At 42.5% G+C, this 22,444-nt stretch overlaps 1 protein-coding gene across 3 annotated transcripts in view; it reads left to right on the top strand.

Annotated features, from left to right (window-relative positions):
- The window catches only part of GPAM (glycerol-3-phosphate acyltransferase, mitochondrial), a 72,208-nt gene that overhangs the window by 12,498 nt on the left and 37,266 nt on the right, over nucleotides 1-22,444 (top strand). The window contains 2 exon segments of one of the 3 annotated variants that reach the window (NM_001444496.1): nucleotides 19,222-19,309; nucleotides 21,117-21,247. In NM_001444496.1, coding sequence (NP_001431425.1) covers nucleotides 21,146-21,247 — 102 coding nt within the window. In that variant the 5' untranslated portion in view covers nucleotides 19,222-19,309; nucleotides 21,117-21,145. 3 annotated transcript variants of the gene reach the window in all.

Here is a 22,444-nt window from a genome sequence, read left to right as displayed (position 1 = left end):
CCCCTCTGAAACCTAACCTGTGCCGTGGGGATAAGAGAGAGATACCTAGCTTGGACGGTGGCTGTGAGAACTCTGTGAGATGATATTTGTAAAAATTTGCAGCCCTGTGCCTGGCACAGAGGAAAAGCTCAATAAGTGTCACTATTATGATGATCATCCATTCCTTTATCCAACAAATGTATATCTAGTGCCTTCTGTGTGCTAAGAAGACTTGGGGTGGTGGGGGCGGTGGGGAGGGTACAGCAGAGGTCAAGACAGAGGATCCCGGCTTGTATGGTGCTCACATTCTAATGGAAAGACAGACAGTAAGAAGAAAATAGATCAAGAGGTTTTTTTTCAGAGAGTGACAAGTGCTATAAATAATACAGGATAATATGGAGGAAAGTGACAAGGCAGGGGACAGAAAGTTGCCAGCTGAACTAAGACCTAAACATCAGAATGAGAATGAGTCAGCCATGAAAATATCTAGAGAAGGAATGTTCCTGGCAGAGGCAACAATAAATACAGAAGCCCTGAGCCAGGGATGAACTTGGGATAGTCCAAGAACAAAGAGATGGCCTTGAGGACTGGGGCAAGGTGAGATGGGGAGATGGGAGGGGATGAAGGAACAAAGGTGAGCAGAGGTAAGCTTGTCACTCATTGCATACAATGAGAAGATGTTTGGATTTATTTATTTATTTATTTATTTTTATTTTTGTCTTTTTAGGGGTCCACCTGTGGCATATGGAAGTTCTCAGGCTAGGGGTTGAATTGGAACAGCAGCTGCCAGCCTACACCACAGCTCACAGCAATGCCAGGTCCTTAACCCACTGAGAGAGGCCAGGGATCGAACCCTGGTCCTCCTGGATACTAATCAGATTTGTTACTGCTGAGCCACAATGGGAACTCCCAGATGTTTGGCTTTTAGAGGCAGAGGTACAATCTGAGACCATAATGGGGCAGAAATGTAACCAGGTCCTTGGCCTCATTCTATGACCTTTGCTGTAAATATATTATTCTTCCTCTTTGGTCTCTGGTGTTTGTCACTTGGAAACAGGAGAAGAGTAGGGGCCCTAGTGAGCCCCAGTCAAAGTGGCAAGCCCATCACACCGCCTGCTGGAGACATGGTCCTCACTTGTGCTTTTCGCCTTTCAGTACCCCTGACTCACCAAAAAGATCTGGCTGATGCCATTAACTCTTTGAAATTGCTCCTTATCGTGAGACTTTAATGCTTCTCCAGTTGGAGCACTTAAGGTAAAAATCAGTCAATGTAATCTTAAAACCCCCTAATAAATTTCCCCGAAACCTAAGACAACCAGATAATCATTTTGTCCCTTGGGGTCACTCCACATTCACAGCTCAGTTCTCCTAGTTAGCATTTCTTTTGTGTCTGAGTCACTGAATGGGCATGAAGAGCCCCAGTGATAATATTTTACCTGTTTGAGCTTTGAAAGAAAGCTTTAGATACAACTGGTTACTCAAACTGCCTCCAGAGCCACCGGTAAGTACTTTCCAGTTGCAAACATGGCTGCAGGCTTGGCACACTTAAAGATGGAAGCGTGGCTTGGCACACTTAAAGATGGAAGCGTGGCTTGGCACACTTAAAGGTAAAAGCGTACGTTGTTTACCAACCTTGATCCTTTTGGGGGGACTCCTCCTCCTCTTGTTCTCCTCTTCATTTCCTTCTTCGTCATCTTCATCCTCATCAAACCCCTTCATTCATCAAAACCCCTAACAGTCATTAATACTTCTTTACAATGGGCAAGTATGTGTTTCTATCTCCTTTTGTTTCAGACATTGTTAAGAACAAGATCCAAAGGTAGCTCTTTTCTAAGCCATGCTTTCAAACATTGATTCTTAATCTGGGGTCCATGAATGACCTTAGAGAGGTGTTATGAACCCCCCATGAAAGGGAATGCGAACTTTTATATGTACATTTTTTCTTGGGAGAGAGTCTGGAGATTCATCAGACTTTCAGACGGTGCCCTGATTCCCCAAAATCAGGAGCTACTGCTTTGAAGACTACTGATTCAATCCACAGGTTAGTTATCAAAGGAAAACTCCAGAAATTTTCTAACTGGAAAGGAAAAATGTGTTGGGTTGGAGCCAGAGAAGCCTGTGATTCTCAAAGACCCGGTTTTCACAGTTATGACCTGGGAAAGCAAGTGGGATTGATAATTGGGTCAGAGGCAGCTTCCCTTTTAGAGGACTACACATTTTCCTAGGAATCCTTATCATGGCTACAAACACCATACAGTTCCCACTGTACACCCAGAACTGTCCCAGTGCCCCACACAGTTTAACTCTTAATCCTCCCATCAACACTATAAAGTACATACTATTATCAGTCTTGTTTTACTGACTAAGGGAAATGAGGCACACACAGATTAAAACCATAGATTGAGTTTCCATTCAACATTCCAAGACCCTTCACAGCTCTGGATAGTGTAGTTTGTCCAGCTGTAATGAATGGTTCAGAATAATTATCATTTTGGATGTATATGCATGGCGGCCACGTTGTGAAGTACATGCCTAATTAAGAACAGGATTCCTATATGTGCCACCTCTGGTTTTAGGAATAAGAACAGATTGTAGGTCACATGCAGAGGTGAGCCAGCTGACTAGTCTGCTTCGTTTGAATCTGGCAAAGTGTCACTGTGATTCATAAAATGAGGTTACTACTCAAGTAGATAATTTTATTATCATAACATTGTCGTCACTAACAAATTCACACTGTGTACATGAGGCATGCCAATAGCCCTGTAGAGCCTAAAGTCAACTAAGACTTGTCTCTGGGAGGCTAAAAGTTCATTCATTCCAGGAGATGATCAATGGATAGGACTTTAGCTTTAATTCACCCTTTACCTAGATTATATTTATTTAAGAGTTAATGAGTAGGTTATCTAGAAATTTAGATAGACTGCTCTCTAAGAAAACTGCTGATCAATAATCTATAGAAAAAAACAACATTGTGGAAATTAAGATTTGTTTAATCCTATCTGTAGGCTAGAGTGGTTACTAGGAATTTTACAATTCATGTTATTATGTTGGCTAAATTTACATATAGAGGCAAAATACGTAACTCTGGGAAAAGTAACTGGAAAATAATTTGCTAAAGAGAGAAAGGTTTTGCCATTCTCTTAGCAGAACTGGATACGCACCCGGAATAGGCAAGGGGTAAGTCACCCTAAGTGGAGGGTCCGGCTCAATGCCCCACCCAGTGGGCAGAATAATAAAGCGGGGCTGGGAGAGAGGATTATATCCTGAGACCTTCAGTTATGGAAAACCTATTCTCTAATATCTTACTTTCATGTTGGAGGTCATCCTTGCAATATGTATCAAATTTTATTTTTATTTTATTTTATTTTATTCTATTTTATTTTATTTTATTTTATTTTATTTATTTGCTTTTTAGGGCTGTACTCATGGCATATGGAAATTCCCAGGCTAGGGGTTGAATCAGAGCTACAGCTGCTGGCATACACCATAGCCACAGCAATGCAAGATCTGAGCCATGTCTGTGACCTACACCACAGCTCACGGCAATGCCAGATCCTTAATCCACTGAGTGAGGCCAGGGAGCAAACCCACAACCTCATGGTTCCTAGTTGGATCCGTTTCTGCTGCGCCACCACAGGAACTCCACATTTCAAATATTTCATCGAATAGTATGATGATGACCATCAAAAAATATTTGATTAACACCACAGCCAGTTGCATTATGCATATTCAAGTTTCACTTTATACCAGGTAATTTAGATAATTGGAACCTGGATTGCTTACACTCTTTGTTTTGGAAAACTTTTCTTTTGGGAAATCTCTAAGGTAAAAACCAAAGACAGTTAGAAGGAGTAAGGTTAAAACACCCAGGAGAAAAACTTTTCCAAAAGAAGATCTTAGAGCTCCTATGTCCCCAAAAGTAATGAAAGTAAATGAATTTAAAAGTTTTCTAAAAATGAGCCTTAGCTGAACTTTGATTGATCTTCCTTCCAATTAAACTTAATAAGTTTCTAACTTACTTTGAACTCATTAGAAAAAGAATAAATGTAAAGTAGTTCTGCTTCTCCTTATCCTCTTCATGAAGAAAAAAAAAATTCCTTTTGTCCAAGACTGATTCTGAAGACGAAAAATACAAATAAGTCTGTCTCCAAGCCATGTCTAGCTTCCCCTTTCAAGTATTTTCAAATTCCTTCCTTCAAAGCACATGTGTGCTTTGCATTGTTCTCATTTGTGCCCTTCTTATCCGTGGTGGACCACCCAGCACTGTTGCTGGTTATCCCCGGGGAGCTGGGCCTCTGCACTTGGTTGTGCTGTTGCCTGGACTCAGGAAGTGGGGGAGGGAGAGGAATGTGCTGTTGGCTTCCTACTTCTCTATCAAGATTGGATATGTGCCCTTCCTAAGACCCGTGAGTCCTAAGCCCCCAAAACTCTAGGTTCATATGTGCCTCCCTGAATACTTCTGTTCCTAGATCCCTCCTTGTTCAGGACTCTTGACAGTTGTAACAGCCATTCACACTTTTCTTTATTCATTGTTAATTAATCATGTCTTTAAACATTTGACAAATAGATGGTAAGCATCTGCTTTGTGCAAGGCTCTGTTAGGTGCCAGGGATCCAAAGGAAGGGAATGAGGAAAGTTAAGAATGACATTTGAGAGGGAGAGGTGGATCTTAAATGGCTAATTCTACAATTAAGTATTCAATTATAATTGTGATAATTCCCCTGGGGAAGAAACATATGACAAGGGCCCTGCCCTAGTCTGAGGGTCAGAACATTTTTTATGAGGAGGAGAGATTTGAGCTGTGTTAAGAAGTATGAGTTAGAGAGAAAAGAAGTTTATGGGAGAGACCACTATGGGCAGAGAGGCAGTTTGTGCAGGGAAAGATCAGAGTCCATCTTTCTTGGGGGATTGAAAGAAAGCCAAGCTGACTGAAGTTGGAGAGAGAGAGAGCAAGTGGGAGGAGGTGAGGAGGGTGAGATGAACAAGGGTGGAAGGTGCCAGGCATTGGAGGTTCTCAAAACTATGAAGAGTAATTGAAAAGGTTTTACTCAGTTGGAGTGAGGACCAGGCAGAGAAATGAAGGTGCTTGACATCATCAGTCTAGCATTTTCCGATGTTCTTCCTGGCTGATGCGTGGAATGTCTGGGAGGGAGGTGGGTGGAAAGCAGACACAAGGGTCCAGGTAGGAAGTGGTTAGGCCTCCCAGGGAAGATGGTGGTGTACCAGGAATTAGATGGTTCAAGTAGAGAGGAAGATAAAAGGATGATGAATTTAGAGCTCTTTAGAAGGTAAAATTACTAGGAGTGAGAATTGTATTAGATGTGAGAAGAAGTTAAGAATGACTCCTAGGTTCCTGCTAAGGACTCTCATTCCTAGGAGTGAGGAATGAGAATCCAAGGGGACCTTGAGCCAGCAAAAGATGCCATGAAAAAATATCCAGGTGGGTAGAAAGAAATCCAGCAGGACATGGGGTAGTGAAAGCCCAAGAAAGGCTTATACCCAGAGCTTGAACTTGCTTAGCAAACCATCAGTACCCAATGATCTGACATCAGGCTATATAAGAGCAGAAAGATCCTGGTTAAGTCCAGGCACACACAATCCAGCCCATAGCAGGACACCTCCTCCAGAAGATAAGATGCTTTGTTTATAATCAGCGTCTCAGCTCCACAAAGCCTCTGGGACAATACGTTCCAAGAACCAATAGTGGTTTTCAGAGAAGTGGTCTTAAGCAATATTCTGGAACAAAACATTTTCCTAAAAGACATGTTATCTTCAGAGATGCAATTCTAGGTACAACAAAGGCAAATATTTATGTTGTCATATTAGGGTAGTCTGGCCTGTTAGACTACCCTTCATTCCAAATTGGAGCCTTTGCTTTATCCAGCCCAATGAGAAGGTTCCCTGAAGTTATTCCGATAGTTATTAGGGTTGTTCCTAAATGTTTACTTACCTGTTTGGAGCATGGGCGGCATGATATTTCTTCACTTTCTTGCTCTATATGATGCTTTCACTAATGAAGTGGGAACAGAAGTGATGCAAATTAAGAGCCAGTATGTGGTTTACTGCACTCTCTGGTCCCAGCCTCCATAATCAAGGATGCATGTGTCCAGATGCAGCCTCCCTTGGTCACCTTTATGAGTGGAGCCCCTATAATAACCTTCAGTTTCCATGTAGCACAGGCAAATAAACTTTGTCTTAAGATTTATTTGTTACTCAGTCATCACCTAGCCCATCCTGACTGATACAGAGACATTCTTTCCAGCACAAAATAACCTTCATGGTTTATACAAGTTCCAAATATTTGAGAACAAATTCTTTGCCAGAATTCAAGGTCAAAGGAATAGGTTCTCCCTTTTGTCTCTAGAGTCTCTGAAAGAGGAGGCTAACAACAATCATATTAATAGTTACTATCCAGTAAATCTTACCATGGGAGGGTACTGGGCTAGTTATCTTGTATATGTTATTTCATTTACCTCAAAGTCAGTAAGGGAACACTAGCAAATGTACTTTTATTATTATTATTTTTTATTTAGCAAATGCGCTTTTAATTTTCTTTTCCTGCTGTACAGCATGGGTACCAAGTTACACTTATATGTATACATTTTTTTTCCTCCATTGTGATATAAGTATCTAGACATCTCAGTGCTACACAGCAGAATCTTATTGTAAATCCATTCTAAGAGCAATAGTTTGCATCCAATAACCCCACACTCCGGATCCCTCCCACTCTCTCTCTCTCCCCCTGGGCAGCCACAAGTCTGTTCTCCAAGTCCATGATTTTCTTTTCTGTGGAAAGTTTCATTTGTGCTGTATATTAGATTCCAGTTCTAAGTGATATCAAATGGTATTTGTCTTTCTCTTTCTGACTTATTTCACTCAGTATGAGAGTCTCTAGTTCCATCCATGTTGCTGCAAATGGCATTATGTCATTCTTTTTTATGGCTGAGTAGTATTCCATTGTGTATATATACCACCTCTTCCGAATCCAATCATCTGTCGATGGACATTTGGGTTGTTCCCATGTCCTGGCTATTGTGAATAGTGCTGCAATGAACATGCGGGTGCATGTGTCTCTTTTAAGTAGAGTTTTGTCCGGATATATGCCCAAGAGTGGGATTGCGGGGTCATATGGAAGTTCTATGTATAGATTTCTAAGGTATCTCCAAACTGTTCTCCATAGTGGCTGTACCAGTTTACATTCCCACCAACAGTGCAGGAGGGTTCCCTTTTCTCCACAGCCCCTCCAGCACTTGTTATTTGTGGACTTATTAATGATGGCCATTGTGACTGGTGTGAGGTGGTATCTCATGGTAGTTTTGATTTGCATTTCTCTTATAATCAGAGATGTTGAGCATTTTTTCATGTGCTTGTTGGCCATCTGTATATCTTCCTTAAAGAACAGTCTATTCAGGTCTTTTGCCCATTTTTCCATTGGGTGATTGGCTTTTTTGCTGTTGGGTTGTATAAATTGCTTGTATATTCTAGAGATTAAGCCCTTGTCAATTGCATCATTTGAAACTATTTTCTCCCATTCTGTGCAAATGCACTTTTAAAATGAGAGAATTGGGGAGTTCCCGTCGTGGCGCAGTGGTTAACGAATCCGACTAGGAACCATGAGGTTGCGGGTTCGGTCCCTGCCCTTGCTCAGTGGGTTAACGATCCGGCGTTGCCGTGAGCTGTGGTGTAGGTTGCAGACGCGGCTCGGATCCCGCGTTGCTGTGGCTCTGGCGTAGGCCGGTGGCTACAGCTCCGATTCAAGCCCTAGCCTGGGAACCTCCATATGCCGCGGGAGCGGCCCAAAAAATAGCAACAACAACAACAACAAAAAATAAATAAATAAATAAATAAAAAATAAAATGAGAGAATTGGGGCTCAGAGAGGTTAAATGGTTTCTCCAGGGTCACATAGCTGGTAAGTGGCAAAACCGTGATTGGGACACAAGTTGTCTGGCTGCAAAGTCCTTACACAGCTTTCAGACAGGCTGCTGGAAGGACTCAGAGTGTCACTGATGTCCAAACTAGCAGCAGCTCAGTTCTTTTATTTATTTTAAAAATTTATTTTATTTATTTTTTTCTTTTTAGGGCCCCACCTGCGGCATATGGTAGTTCCCAGGTTGGGGGTCGAATCAGAGCTACAGCTGGGATCCGAGGTGCATCTGTGACCTATACCACAGCTCACAGTAACACCGTATCCTTAACCCACTGAGAGAGGCCAGGGATCGAATCTGCATCCTCACAGAGACAATGTCAGATCCTTAACCTGCTGAGTCACATTGGGAACTCCTAGCAGTTCAGTCCTTAAGCCAACCCCCTCTGAGTATCACTACCCTCAGCTCCCTCATGGAAGGGGGTGTAACATGAAGCTTTGCTTTTCAGATGTGGTGTCTGGTGGTCCAAGCCTAACTCCCAGGCTCTCACCTATGCTGGCTGAATAATGTCTCAGTTATATGATTGGGCCCTAGAACCAGAGGGATCTGAGTGGAAATCAGGGTTCTCCCAAAATCAGGGTTCTCCCACATACAGGATTCACCCAACCTCTCTCTGTGCCTCAGTTTGCCCATATAGAAAATGGGGATGATAATAGTTCTTAGCTAATGGGGCTGTTGGGAGGATGGGCCCCTTATTTCCTATTTGCTCTCAGATCTAATCCCATTCTTCTCTGCTGTACTCTATGTTTGGGGCAGGGTGGGTAGGTAAGCAGCCTCTACAAATTCATTCTCTTGGCTGCCTTGCAGTTTGCTCCATCCAACAGGAGGCCTGGCAGGTGATGGGAGGACAGGCAGGTGATGGGAGGGCAGAAAGAAGTAAGGGTCAGGGAGGGTATCCCCTTCTTTCTTGGGGGGCATCTCCAGCGGCTGCTGCTCTGTGATTTCCGTTTCTCCTAAGCAGCCTTACTTTCCTTGGTCGCAGCTGTTGCCCAGGTGGCTTTAGCTCCTAGCTCTTTTTAGCACCTGGCTTTGTCCTAGGAACAGCCCTAGGGAGGGGAGTGATCCATTGTTGCTAATCTCTAGTCTGCCTCAGTGTCACCTTCTGTTGTTTCAGCTCTTCTAAGACCTTTCTTAGTAGAATTCTGCATTAAAGTCCACTAGTGGCTGTCTGCCATGGGCTGTTTTCCACACTGTGCCGTGGCTGATACAGAGGATTGCTTGAGATAATGCCTCTGCCAAGTACGGAGTGCAGTAATCAGTGCCCAGTCAATGGTAGCTTACAAAATGTACTGACTTACCTCTTATTAGATTCTCTGAGGCCAGTCTGTGCCAGGCAGATCCCTGCTTAATCACAGCTCCTGAATCACTGTCTGAATCATTTCTCGTCCATCCAGGCTGCCTAGGTCCACAGACCTGGGTTTGTCTTGATCTATTCTGCTCTAATCTTTACAGAGCAAAGGGCACGTGGATTCCTCCATGACATTTATGACACATCACCATTCTCTTTTGTGTTTTCCAAACTTCTTACTAGGATTTAAAAAGCCCTACTTGGGAGTGCCTGCTGTTTTGTAACAGGAACAGTGATGGCCTCTTGGAAGCTCTGGGTCACAGGTCCCATCCCTGGCCCAGCACAGTGGGTTAAAGAATCTGGTGTTGCCACAGCTGCAGCTCAGATCTGATCTTAGGCCTGGGAACTCCATATACTGCAGGGAAGACAAAAATGAAAAATTAAATTAAATTAAATTAAATTAAATTAAACTTTAAAAAATAAATAAAAAGCCCTATTTTATCTGGTCCCTCAGGCTCCCCAGCCCCTCCCTCTGCCAATTTCCCCCTCACTCCCTCCAGCTGGCACTGGCTTTTGTTCAGTTCACTCTCTCTCGGGCAAGCCCTGTCCTCTCTCAGGGCTTTGGCAGGTGTAGTTCCCTCTTCTTGGAAAGGTCTATCCTGGTCTCCTTCACTGTCCTTCTCACACCCCAGCTGCAAGGTGGCCGCTGCCTTAGAGAGGCTCCCGGATCACCTTATCTAGTGCCAATCACCTCTGCTATTCTCCATGACAGATGCTGTTGGATCTTCAACTGCACTTTCTATGACTTGTTGCAATTCTGTGTGTTTGCTTGTTTTCATTTCTCTCTCTCCCTACTCTCTCCCCACCATCGTGCTACAGGCCTTTAGTCTGCTGATTCCACCAGGGTGGGATCTATGGGTGACATCTTCATCTGTACATCCTTGGTGCCTAAAAATGATGCTTAGCACAGAATGGGTCCTCAGCCAATGTAGTATGAATGAGTGAATGTTGAATTCATCTGTCTCCAGTCTGCTCATGTCAAGGGTCCCCAGAGGTCCAATGGCCATCAGTGTTGGGATCCTCGTCCCCTCCCTTTCCCTGGCACTTGTGCTGTGAGCCAGAGGCCCTGGCTTGATTCAGGCTGGTCTCCTTCACCACTGCTCCCTGCCTACTCCCTGCACGGCATGTGTCGCTCCATCCGCCCCCCCACCCATTATGCTCAGCCACTGGGACCTTCGCTGAGGCTCCTGAGACTCCAGACCCTCCCCACAGTCCTCCCACATTCACTCTCCTTCTGCAGACCTGCCACGTCTAAGGCCTGCATCAGACCCATCCCAATCGGAGGCAGAAGCAGAACCCTCCATCCTGAGCCCCTTCTCAGCGCCTGGGCCTTCCTGGCCTCCCCCTCTTCAGACAACTTCTTACCACACAATACAGCTTGACTCCACACGGAAAGCAAAGGCCCATTCAGTGTTTGTCTTCTTGGTGACTGATGTCTAGTCAACAGTTTCCCATTCACTGGCTTTCAGTAACAAAAAAGGCTGTTTAATGGCAAGGACTTGGCCTCCTTCGACAGAACCTCAGGACTTCAACCACATAGTCTGGCTACATCCTGGGAGAAGGAAAAATAGCTTTCCTAAGAATGAGCTAATAATTTTTTTGTTGTTGCTGGTTTTTTTTTGTTTTTTTGGTTTTTTTTTAATGACTTGTAAGCTAATTTCTTCATTACCTGGCTCTAGCAGATACTGTTCCAGTGCCCTGGTTCCAACTCTAGAACTAGTGTCCTGCCCTGAGGCCCTGCTAGTGGCCGAAAGCCTGGAACCCTATCTTGCTCCTGCTGACCCTCCTTCCTGGGGGCAGGGGGTGAGGGATGGAGGGGATTGAGGCTCAGCTTTGCCTTCTCACCCACGGGATAGGAGATGCTAAGACAGCTCTCCCTAAAGCTTGACTGCCTCCTGCTTGGTTTTTTGGAGTTTTAACTTCATCTACTGATGGAGCTATTTTCAATCAAACTGAAGTATTTATTCTGCCACAAAAGTGGTAAAAGTGAGTCAAAGAGGGTGTTGTTGAAACTTGGCCTCTGTCCACCAGTGCTAAATAAAAACGTGGAGATGGAGTTTTGGGCGAAGGAGAAAAAAATAGCTTTATTGCTTTGCCAGGCAAAGGAGGTCACAGCAGGCTAATGCTCTAAAGACTGTGCCCTCCTTTGGGAGAGAAGAGGAAGTGATTTTATAGTTTGGGAGTAGAAAATAGGGCTGCAGATAAGGATCTGGGTAGATGCAAGTTTTCATTCTTCTTCAAAGCTGGTGTTTGGTGGCCCCAGGACTGCTTCTGTTGGTCCTCCTCTCTGGTTTTCATTCGTTGGGGATTTAGAGAACAAAATCTGCATTCGTTGGGGATTTTAGTTCTGCAAAAATATCAAAGATATTTTTATATACATTTCTTGAGGAGAAACCAGGACTCTGCCCCAAGGCTGCACTCTTGTTTTTTCTTGACTTCACCTCCCTGGTCTCTGCATCCCCTCTCTTCTCTGATTAGCAACTGTTTGAACCTACCCTTTGTAACTCAGGGAAGGCCATGGAAGCTGAAGCTTATTCTCTAAAAATAAGAAATGGGTGACACAGAAAGACTTGTGCCCAGGAGCCCCACAGGGCCCTGCTTGGTTTCAGGGGTTCCAAGTGACAAGCTCCAAGGTCACTTCCATTGCCATCTTCCAGTGGGATACATTGGTAGGGACTATTTCTCAACTCTTTTTTTCTCATATGTTTGAGTTATTCTAGCAGCTGGAACTATGTTTAAAAATTAAATACAAGTCAGGAATGCATTTGTCTGCAAGTAATAGAAAATAAGATTATGGTGGCTTCAACAGATAGAAAATTAACAAAATCCAGATGGGTGTGATTGGTAGCATGGAGTTTGAATATTAACTTACAGAGCAAACGGAGGAAAAAAAATGAAAAACCAGCAGTGCCAGCTGTATCCATCCTCTTTTACTAGGATAGAAAAACTTCTCCAGAAATCCTCAAGGTTGACTTTCTTTTAGGTGTCATTACCTAGAACTGGATCTTAAAACTATCTTGGCTGAAGGGAGAGTTAGAATATTAGAGAACAAGATTATCTTAATTAACTCAGATATACTGATTTGCTCTTTCTTCAGGGATGGGCAAGAGATTACCCTGAATAAAATCAGGCTTCTAATTGCCAGGAACCCAGAAGGAATGGGGATATTGGACCAATAGTTCTCAGTGTCTGGCCCAAATCAACTGAGTTTTAGAAGCCACAGGCTAATGAACTTGATGCTTATTTTTTGTTTGGGGACACAGTTATCAAACAGGAGTTACATAAGTCTTCTAGCAGTCTCCTCCTGTGTTGTCTCCACAAAAGAGTGCCTGGCAGGCAGTAGGCATTCTATACATATCTGTCAAATAAATGAAGAAAATGAACCCAGAGGAACAAAGATGATGAGAACATCTTTGGATTCAGGAAGAGTAAGTCAGCCCAAACTTTATTTTCTTTAAAATTTTTGATAGAGTAATTGTTATATTTGAGATCAGGGCATGTCATAGATATTTTATCAATGGATTTCAGCAAGCCAGTTGACATTGTTCCTCTGGCACAATATTCTGGCAGAGAAAAAAAGCACAAGTCATAATTTGATGGATGTAGCTGAAGCAAATACTTAGTGAGAAATTTATAGCAGTTGAATACCTGGATAAGAAAAGGAAACAGGTGTCAACTCAAATCACTGATTTCAGGGCTGTATTTCAAGGTGTTAAGAGTTCCAGCCTTCGTATGGGGTGTTTTCAACTATCATTCAGTTCAAAGTACTTTCTAATTTCCATTATTATTTATCCTTTAAAGTGTGGATTTATTTGTTTTATTTTAAAGTGTGTTACTTTTCATATATTTGGAGATTTTTCAGATACCCCCAAGTTAATGATTTCTAATTTTCATTGTGGTCAGAGTACATGTTTATATGATTTGAATCCTTATAAATCAATTGAGACGCTTTACGGCAGGTTTTACCAGGACATATTCTGTGTTCACTTGAAAAAATGATATTCTATTGGTGGGTGTAGTGTTCTATAAATGTCAATTAGGCCAAGTTGGTCGATAGCACTGTACAAGACTTTACTGATTTTTTTTTTTTTTTTTTGCCTTCTTCTCTTGTCAGTTGTGAAGAGAGAGGTGTTGAAATTGCTATTTCTAACCATGGATTTTTCTATTTCTCCTTGTAATTCTGTCAATTTTTGACTCATATTTGGAAGCTCTGTATTAGATGCAAAAATGTTTAGAATTGTTTTTCCCCTTGATGGATTGTTTCCTTTATCATTATGAAATGGTCCTGCTTATTTCTGGTAATATTTTTTTTTGATCTTTTTTTGTCTTTTTGCCATTTCTTGGGCCACTCCCATGGCATATGGAGGTTCCCAGGCTAGGGGTCGAATCAGAGCTGTAGCTGCTGGCCTACACCACAGCCATAGCAACTCAGGATCCTAGCTGCATCTGTGACCTACACCACGGCTCACAGCCACACAGGATTCTTAACCCACTGAGCAAGGCCAGGATCAAACTCTCACCCTCATGGACTGTAGTTGGGTTCGTTAACCACTGAGCCATGACAGGAACTCTGAGTGATTTCTTTTTTTAATGATTCTACTTTATTTTCTTCATTAATGTATTAGCTAAAACTCTTTGTTTTGCTTTTATAGCAGTTGCTTTAAGTGTTGGAGTATACATCTTTAACTTATCATGTTTACCTTCAAGTATATTATTATACCACTTTATGCTTAATTTAAGAATATTACAACAGAATATTTCCCCCTTTCTAGATGTTGTGTTGTCATCAAGTATTTTATTTTTACATATGTTATAAACTCCCTGAATAGTTTTTTATTTTTGCGTTAAGCAATTATCTTTTAAAAGAGTTTTAAAAAGAAGAAAAATATTCCTACAGATTTATGATTTCTTGAGCTCTTAACTCCTTTATGTTGATTCAAATTTCCATCTGGTTGTATTTTCTTTCTACTTGAAGTAGTTTCTTTTAACATTTCTTGTAGTAAGTGTCTGCTGGTGGTGAAGTCTTTCAGATTTTGTTTGTCAGATATGTCTTTATCTTGTGTTTGAAATAACATGTTTGCGGAAAGAATCCTACATTGACAGTTTTCTCTTTGAGTACTTTAAATATGCTGCTTCACTGTCCTCTCATTTTGCATATTTCTGATGAGAAGTCTGCTGGTCTTCTTTTTTGTTCCTCTACACAGTTATGTGTCTTTTTTTCTGTTTGTAAGATGTTCACTTTATCACTGATTGTAAGCAATTTAATTGAGATGTTCCTTCAGCTTTCTTCATGCCTCTGCTTACAGTTTGTAGAGCTTCTTGGATTTCTGAGTTTATATTTTTAATCAAATTTTCAGCCATTATATTTTCCCAAGTGTTTTTCTGATATTTCTCCTTTTCTTCAGGGAAGCTGATTCCATGTATATTAAGCTCACTGATACTCTGTTCACCTTTATTTTCAGTCTTTGCTTTTTTCCTTTTGTGTTTTATTTTGGATAGTTTCTATCGAAATATTTTCAGGTTGTTTAATCTTGTTTTTTCAGAATGCCTAATTTGCTATTAGTCCTGTACAAGTGGTGTGTGTGTTAAAAATCTCAGACAATGGTTTTATAATCTCTAGATGTTTGGTTTGGGTTTTTTTTTTTAGATTTTCCACATGTATAATTAACATGCTCCATCTTTCCTCTACCTTCTTGGACTTATTTAATATAGTTTAAATTATTTTAAGTGTCTTTATTTAGCAGTTTTATCATCTGTCATTTCTGGGACTCTTTCTTTTTTTTTTTTTTAATAATTTTTTTTTATTTTCCCACTGTACAGTGAGGGGGTCAGGTTATCCTTACATGTATACATTACAATTACATTTTTTCCCCCACCCTTTCTTCTGTTGCAACATGAGTATCTAGACAAAGTTCTCAATGCTATTCAGCAGGATCTCCTTGTAAATCTATTCTAAGTTGTGTCTGATAAGCCCAAGCTCCTGATCCCTCTCACTCCCTCCCTCTCCCATCAGGCAGCCACAAGTCTCTTCTCCAAGTCCACGATTTTCTTTTCTGAGGAGATGTTCATTTGTGCTGGATATTAGATTCCAGCTATAAGTGATATCATATGGTATTTGTCTTTGTCTTTCTGGCTCATTTCACTCAGGATGAGATTCTCTAGTTCCATCCATGTTGCTGCAGATGGCATTATGTCATTCTTTTTTATGGCTGAGTAGTATTCCATTGTGTATATATACCACCTCTTCCGAATCCAATCGTCTGTCGATGGACATTTGGGTTGTTTCCATGTCCTGGCTATTGTGAATAGTGCTGCAATGAACATGCGGGTGCATGTGTCTCTTTAAAGTAGAGCTTTGTCCGGATATATGCCCAAGAGTGGGATTGCGGGGTCATATGGAAGTTCTATGTATAGATTTCTAAGGTATCTCCAAACTGTTCTCCATAGTGGCTGTACCAGTTTACATTCCCACCAACAGTGTAGGAGGGTTCCCTTTTCTCCACAGCCTCTGGGACTCTTTCAATTGATTAATTTTCCTCCTCATTATGGTCCATTCTCCCATTCTTCCATGCTTCTTTTTGCATTCTGGATTTTTTTTTTTCTTTTTTCTTTTTCTATTCTTTTCTTTTATTTTTTGGACCATGCCTGTGGCATGAGGGAGTACCTGGGGCCAGGGATCAAATCAGTGCCACCACAGCAACCTGAGCTGCTGTGGTGACAACACTGGGTCCTTAATCTGCTGCACCACAAGGGAACTCCCTGTTTGATGATTTTTGATTGAAAGAGAGACTTTTGAACTCTACCTTGTTGGGTGCTAGGTATTTTTTATTTCCTCTAAGTATTCTTGTGCTTTGCTTTGGGATATTTTGTTCTTGGAAAGCTTCACCCCTTGGGGGCTGTCTTTTAAGATGTTAGGTAGGACTAGAGCAGCATTTACTCTAAGATTAATTTTACGCACTACTGAGGCAAGACTTTTTGAGTTGTGAATCATGAGATTTTCTGATTTGGGGCCCAGGATCACACCCTATTCCTGGTCCTGCCTGTTCACTGGGTATCTTTTCACTCTGCCTTGTGGGAGTAGGAACATTTCTCTGCCCTGTGCATTCCTTGGTGATTGCCACCTCTGTGTAGGTGGTTCTTTGCCTGGCCATGAGTAGCATCCTCCCACTCATGTGTTAGCCCACTGAAGACCAAAGCAGGACTTTTTCAGGTCTCCAGAGCTTCCTCTTTCTCTGGACAGCTCTCTTCCTTCTGGTAATCTACTCTCAACTCCCCGCTGCTTTGGCCTTCCTGGTCTCCCACTTCCATCTCCTAAGCTCAGGAAGTCTGCTGAGCTCCTCCTGGATTACCCTTCTCTGCACTAGAGCCTGGCAACTCTTTCTAGTCCGTAAGCTGAGGCAATCACAGTGCTTACCTCATTTGTTTCCCTTTTCCTTTTGGACCGCTGTCCTGCACTGCTGCCTGTTTTATGTACTTCGCTTGCTCTTGTTGTCTTAGCAGATGAGTAAATTCAGCCCTTGTTGCTACACCTTGACTGGCTAGACTGGATCTGGATTATTATAAATTATTGTGGTTCTGTTGATAAAAGATTGCCAAGGGTGTCACTTGTTTCCAAAACAATTCTCATTAAGTAATCCTAAACACATTGCATTCCACATCTCCTGCAAGTACAGTAAACTCTTGTGCAATGTGTGTTATAGAAGAGTTCCCTGTAGAAGAAGTTTATGTAGGACACCCTAATTTTCCTCTCTGGCTTACCTGTTCATTCCTGTAATGGTCTACTTCACTTCTCATTACTTTCTCTTTAGCAGTGACTTCAAATCCTGCGACTTTCCTCTATTTTCTCCCTTTTCTTTCTCTTTCTCTCTTAATTTTATTAGAATAAAATCTACATACAAAGTTGTGTTAACTCTCTTTAATGTCAGGGACTAGTAATCTGTACACACATTTCATTACATGTTGGAATGAGAATTCATCTCATTCTATTCAACACATGCCTTGCGTTCTTAGGTGTGTGTTTGGAGCTAAGGTGTGTCTAGGGGTTGAATAAAGACAGTGTCCTTGATTTCAAGAAGCTCAAAGCCTTTTTTTTTTTCTTTTTTGTCTTTCGTCTTTTTAGGGCCGCACCCACAGCATATGGAGGTTCCCAGGCTAGGGGTCATATTAGAGCTGTAGCCGCTGGCCTACGCCAGAGCCATAGCAATGTGGGATCGGAGCCGCATCTGCGACCTACACCACAACTCACAGCAATGCCGATCCTTAACCCACTGAGCAAGGCCAGGGATCGAACCTGCAACCTCATCGTTCCTAGCCGATTCGTTAACCACTAAGCCATGACAGGAACTCCTCAAAACCTTTTTTTTTCAATGAATAACCATTCCTGCTGTTTTGAATTGTTTGGGGATGGATTTATTAACAGAAATTTGCAAGAAAAGGAATTCTTGCTTTTCTTCTCGTTCCTCAGCTTGGACAAGTATTTACTGATGTTTACCATAACAATGTATGGTAGTGTTACCCAAGAAACTGCAGCATTGATGATGAGTTCATGATCTTGTGGAAGAATGACAGAAATTGATAAAAACCCAAGGTGTGGCACCACAGTAAATCTGAGATTTCACAGGACAGAGTGATTATGATGGGCTGAAGAGATTTGGGGAGGCATGGAGACCTAGTTCAGGAAAGAACCAGAAAATTTAGGGGAGTGGTGTGAACATAATTTGGAGTATAGGTGCCCATGGTTTGACTAGGGACAATCTGAGAGGCTCGGAAAAAGTAGAGGCCTATCTGTGCAAGCCTTAGATGCCAGGCTCAGGCATTTGGACTGTGGGCAGCTCTGGATGTTTTTTTGGTGGGTGGACATGGGCAGAGATTGTTTAGAAGAGAGGGTTAGGGTTCCCGTGTGCAGAGAGGAGGACTGGTGGCAGGTGTGAGGGCAGGGACTATGCCTTAACGATCTTTGTATCCTCAGCTGCTAGTTCATACTTAATGTCTGTTGCTTAAGTGCCTGCAAAGGTTATCTTTTTCCTTCTAAATTGCTAATCTCTTGATAACCAATGGCCTTGGCAATGGCATGACAAATATTGTGAAAGAAATTCTTTGTGCCGCTGGTTATTTTGTTTCAACGACTGAGGGTAGGGACATTTGGACTCAGGCTTTTCCAAGCCTCATTTGTTTCTCTTTTTTTTTGTCTTTTTTGTTGTTGTTGTTGCTATTTCTTGGGCCGCTCCCGCGGCATATGGAGGTTCCCAGGCTAGGGGTTGAATCGGAGCTGTAGCCACCGGCCTACGCCAGAGCCACAGCAACGCGGGATCCGAGCCGCGTCTGCAACCTACACCACAGCTCATGGCAACGCCGGATGGTCAACCCACTGAGCAAGGGCAGGGACCGAACCCGCAACCTCATGGTTCCTAGTCGGATTCGTTAACCATTGCGCCACGACGGGAACTCCTGTTTCTCTTTTAATTCATTTTCTTTCTTTAAGGCAACTCAGACTCTGGAAAATTACACAGCAGGGCCATTCCTAATCCCCACCTCCCTCATGCTTAATAAATTCTGCAGCGATTTACAAATCTCAAAAAAGGCAGCCCACACCTACACAAGTAAGCCCAGACTGCCCACGTGCACACTCCCAGGAGAGGCTGGCGGAGAACTCCCAGACGGGCAGCGTTCACACAATGCAGACAGGTGCACACACACTCAGTGACTCAGCGCCCAGGCAGAAGCACCGCGCGTTTAGGCAGCACACACTGGACTTGGCCACACGGGCACACTTGTGGGCGCACCTTCTACACTCAGATCCATCCACAGCACGCAAGGCCACCAGCCATCCGAAGAAGCCCCGACCCCTGGCCCTCGCCCGCGGGGAAGTGGCCAGTTGGTGGCTCAGCACGTCACTCCGGGCGCCCGTTGCGTCATCAGGGCGCGACTGGCAGCCGCGCCGGCGGAGAATTGAAGTACGGGCAGCTGCAGAGCTGAAGCCGGCGGAGCTGCGGGCGCGAGCGGCCGGGGCGGGAGCGGGCTGCGGGAGGCTGCTCAGGCCGGGAGCGCCGGGACAGGTGCGTGGTCGCCCTCTTGCCGAACCCGGCGCGACTCCTGCAAGCTGCCGGAAGGTCCGCTCCCCCAACTCCCTCCCTCGAGCTCCCGGGTTCCCCGGAGAAATGGGCCTGGCTTGTGCCCGCGTGGGGGTCGGACTTGTTCTCTACCCGGGAGACGCGGCTGCGTCGGGGCTTCTCCTGGGCGGGGGGACAATCCCTGTGGGCTCAGTCCCCAGCGCGCCCAAAGGGGACGTGGGGGCTTTGGCGTTGAGAGCAGCTGGTGCTGGGGACCGTCCGACGACAGATGAGCACTGATTGGATTGAGCACTCACCGTGTGTAAGACACTGTGCCAGGCGCCTTATATGTATTATCCAATCCTCCCAGCAACCCGGGAGGTAAGCTTTATCAGATCATGCCCATTTTCCAGATGGGGAAACCAAGGCATGGAAGTTAACTTGTCCAAAGTCACATAGATGGTAACTCGGATATGTTTGGCTTCAGAGCTGGCCCTCCTCCCGCTGTCACTTTTAAAACCCATAGTTGGCTCCCATGAACCGATAGCCTGGCGCCTCCAGGATTTTTATTTATTTATTTATTTATTTCGGTACTTACGGAGCTTGGGACAAACGTAGGGAGGGAGGAATGAGGCGTGGACTTAGCATTGGCGCGAGACTCTTTCCACCTCCTCCCCTCCGCTCATCGCTGGGGCCAGTTTAGTCTTCATTTTCTCAGGCAGTAACCGGCTCCCCCTCTTGTAGCTACATTCTGCACCTGAAACTGATAGAGCTGAGTTTTATTTTGTAATACAGCAGAGTTTTCATGCTAGGTGCGTTGCTTTACAATTCTCTCTACTCGCCTATTACGTTAGATTGTTACTTATGTAACATTGTTAAGGGTGTATGTAGTTATGCTGAGGACAACAGTTACCACAGTAAATCCATGTGGGGATTGTAAAGAAATCAGAATCTACCCTCCAAGGAACACTGTTAACCTGGACGTGACCTTTCAAGGTTTTAAAAGACTAATTTAAGGCCAGGTGAGAAATAGCCGAAAGTTAAACATAATTTGGAAAAAAAATGAAAAAAAAAAAACAAAACAAAACAAAACCAAAAAACATAATTTGAGAGGTTTGTTAGAAAATTCTTATATTTTAGGTTAATATATATTTTCTTTATGCAGTGCACTGTTAGTAAATCTTTTTTCCTAAGGTAGGAAAAGGCTTATTGAAAAAATATGAAAGCTTATAAATCAGACATTTGAAAACGGTGAACTTTTGTTTTAGGGCTTTGCGGATGTATTAAAAGGGTAAATTTCATTTAAAGCAGCACAAAAAAATTAAGAGCTTAATTCAATCTAAGTGGCAAACTTTAGAGGTACCCTCATTACCTTTACCCATTTTACATTGCATAGTATATATGGCCAAAAATTCCAGCACATCATTTTTCAAAATGATGTACTTGTGTGCGTACATGAAACTTTAATTTAATAAATGCATGTCTGTATCCTTACAGGAGCTATTCAGTTATCAACACAAATGAAATAATTCTTTGTCACATACCTGAAATAAGCTATTATTTATCATTGCAAATTCATAGCTGTTTTGTTCAGGAAGTCTAAAGATACAAATGTTAATTTTTTTTTATCAGAATGCAGTTCCTTTATACACATCAAAGTCCATTTCTGCACTTGAACCTAACACGGTGGAAGTCCTCCATAGTTCACTTGTTATCCTGTCATGAGTCAACATAATATAGAAGTCAGAATTTTGAGTTCTAATATTTATTCTCTGGACTGCCCATTAACTTCAGTGGTATATATTTTTTGTAGTACATGATTTGGAAGTTACTCTTTGTGACATGGATGAATCTGCACTGACGCTTGGCACAATAGACGTTTCTTATTTGCCAAATTCATCTGAATACAGTATTGGTCGATGTAAGCATGCAAGTGAGGAATGGGTAAGTCTAAGATACAGACTAAAAGCATTCAGCCTAAAGATGTTCGTTTCTGTGTCGTTTATGAAGGTGCAAACATTGGAAGCAACATAAATTCAAATAGAGGTTAATAGCTTCAGAAACTTCCTCCAGTTGTTAGAAGGTTTGTTGATGAAGTCTATATTTAAAAATACTTTTGGTACTCTGTTACTGGAAAGAAGAAAACTTGGGTAGGAAATTTAAGTACTGTGACTGTATTAAAAAGCAGAACACTTTTGGAGTTCCTGTCGTGGCTCAGTGGTTAACCATGAGGACTAGGAACCATGAGGTTCCGGCCATGAGGTTTGATCCCTGGCCTTGCTCAGTGGGTTAAGGATCCAGCATTGCCGTGAGCTACGGTGTAGGTTGCAGACGCGGCTTGGATCCTGTGTTGCTGTGGCTCTGGCGTAGGCTGGTGGCTGCAGCTCCAATTAGACCCCTAGCCTGGGAACCTCCATATGCCGCAGGAGCAGTCCAAGAAATGGCAAAAAGACAAAAAAAAAAAGCAGAACACTTTTGCATAGAAAAAATACCCTATTAGTGATTTTGGGTGATAAAATTATGAGGAGTTTTTTTTTTTCTTCTTTCCATATCTGTTTTCCATAATTACATTTCATGTGTGTGTATTTTGTAATGGAAATAAAACCTTATTTTAAAAATTGAGAATGGGAAATTTTAGTATGAATCCCAATCCAAATGCATAATTGTTTTCTCTGTGTCAATATAACATGACATGTTTTAAATATTTCTTGGGCACTGTCTGCTTTAGATAAAAAGTGATGTTTTGGAGTTTTGGATTTTTTTTGGTTTGTTTTTGAGAATGTTATGTCAGTGGAAGTTGAGCATCTAATGAACTCAAAGTTACGAAAAAATCGTTTAGAGCAGAAGAGCAGAGTTTAACCTTAATTGAATACAGCAGCTATCATTTTCAGTTCCAGACTTTATCTTGTTAGGATAAAGGATTGCTATATGTTTACTTTGTTTTTCATTGAAAGTAAAATATTTATAAGCTATATTATAACAACTTGCTTACTCTGTAATCTTTGTAGTTCTTTTTGGGAGCGTATGATTTTAGAGGGACTGAGATGAATTGCTAGCATAGGGCTCTGGGAGTCTGGCGTTATTCCTCCTGCTACTGTCAGAAGGCTATCTGACCCTTTACAACTTAGTTTTGAAACTTGA

Source organism: Sus scrofa, chromosome 14 (genome assembly GCF_054392235.1).
Source record: "Sus scrofa isolate SSC_HxYL_T2T_F1_AM1 chromosome 14, Sscrofa_HxYL_maternal_Yorkshire_Landrace_v2.0, whole genome shotgun sequence".
NCBI classification, from domain to species: domain Eukaryota; kingdom Metazoa; phylum Chordata; class Mammalia; order Artiodactyla; family Suidae; genus Sus; species Sus scrofa.
The sequence above is the reverse complement of the archived record's forward strand: the minus strand, read 5'-3'. Positions and strand labels throughout refer to the sequence as shown.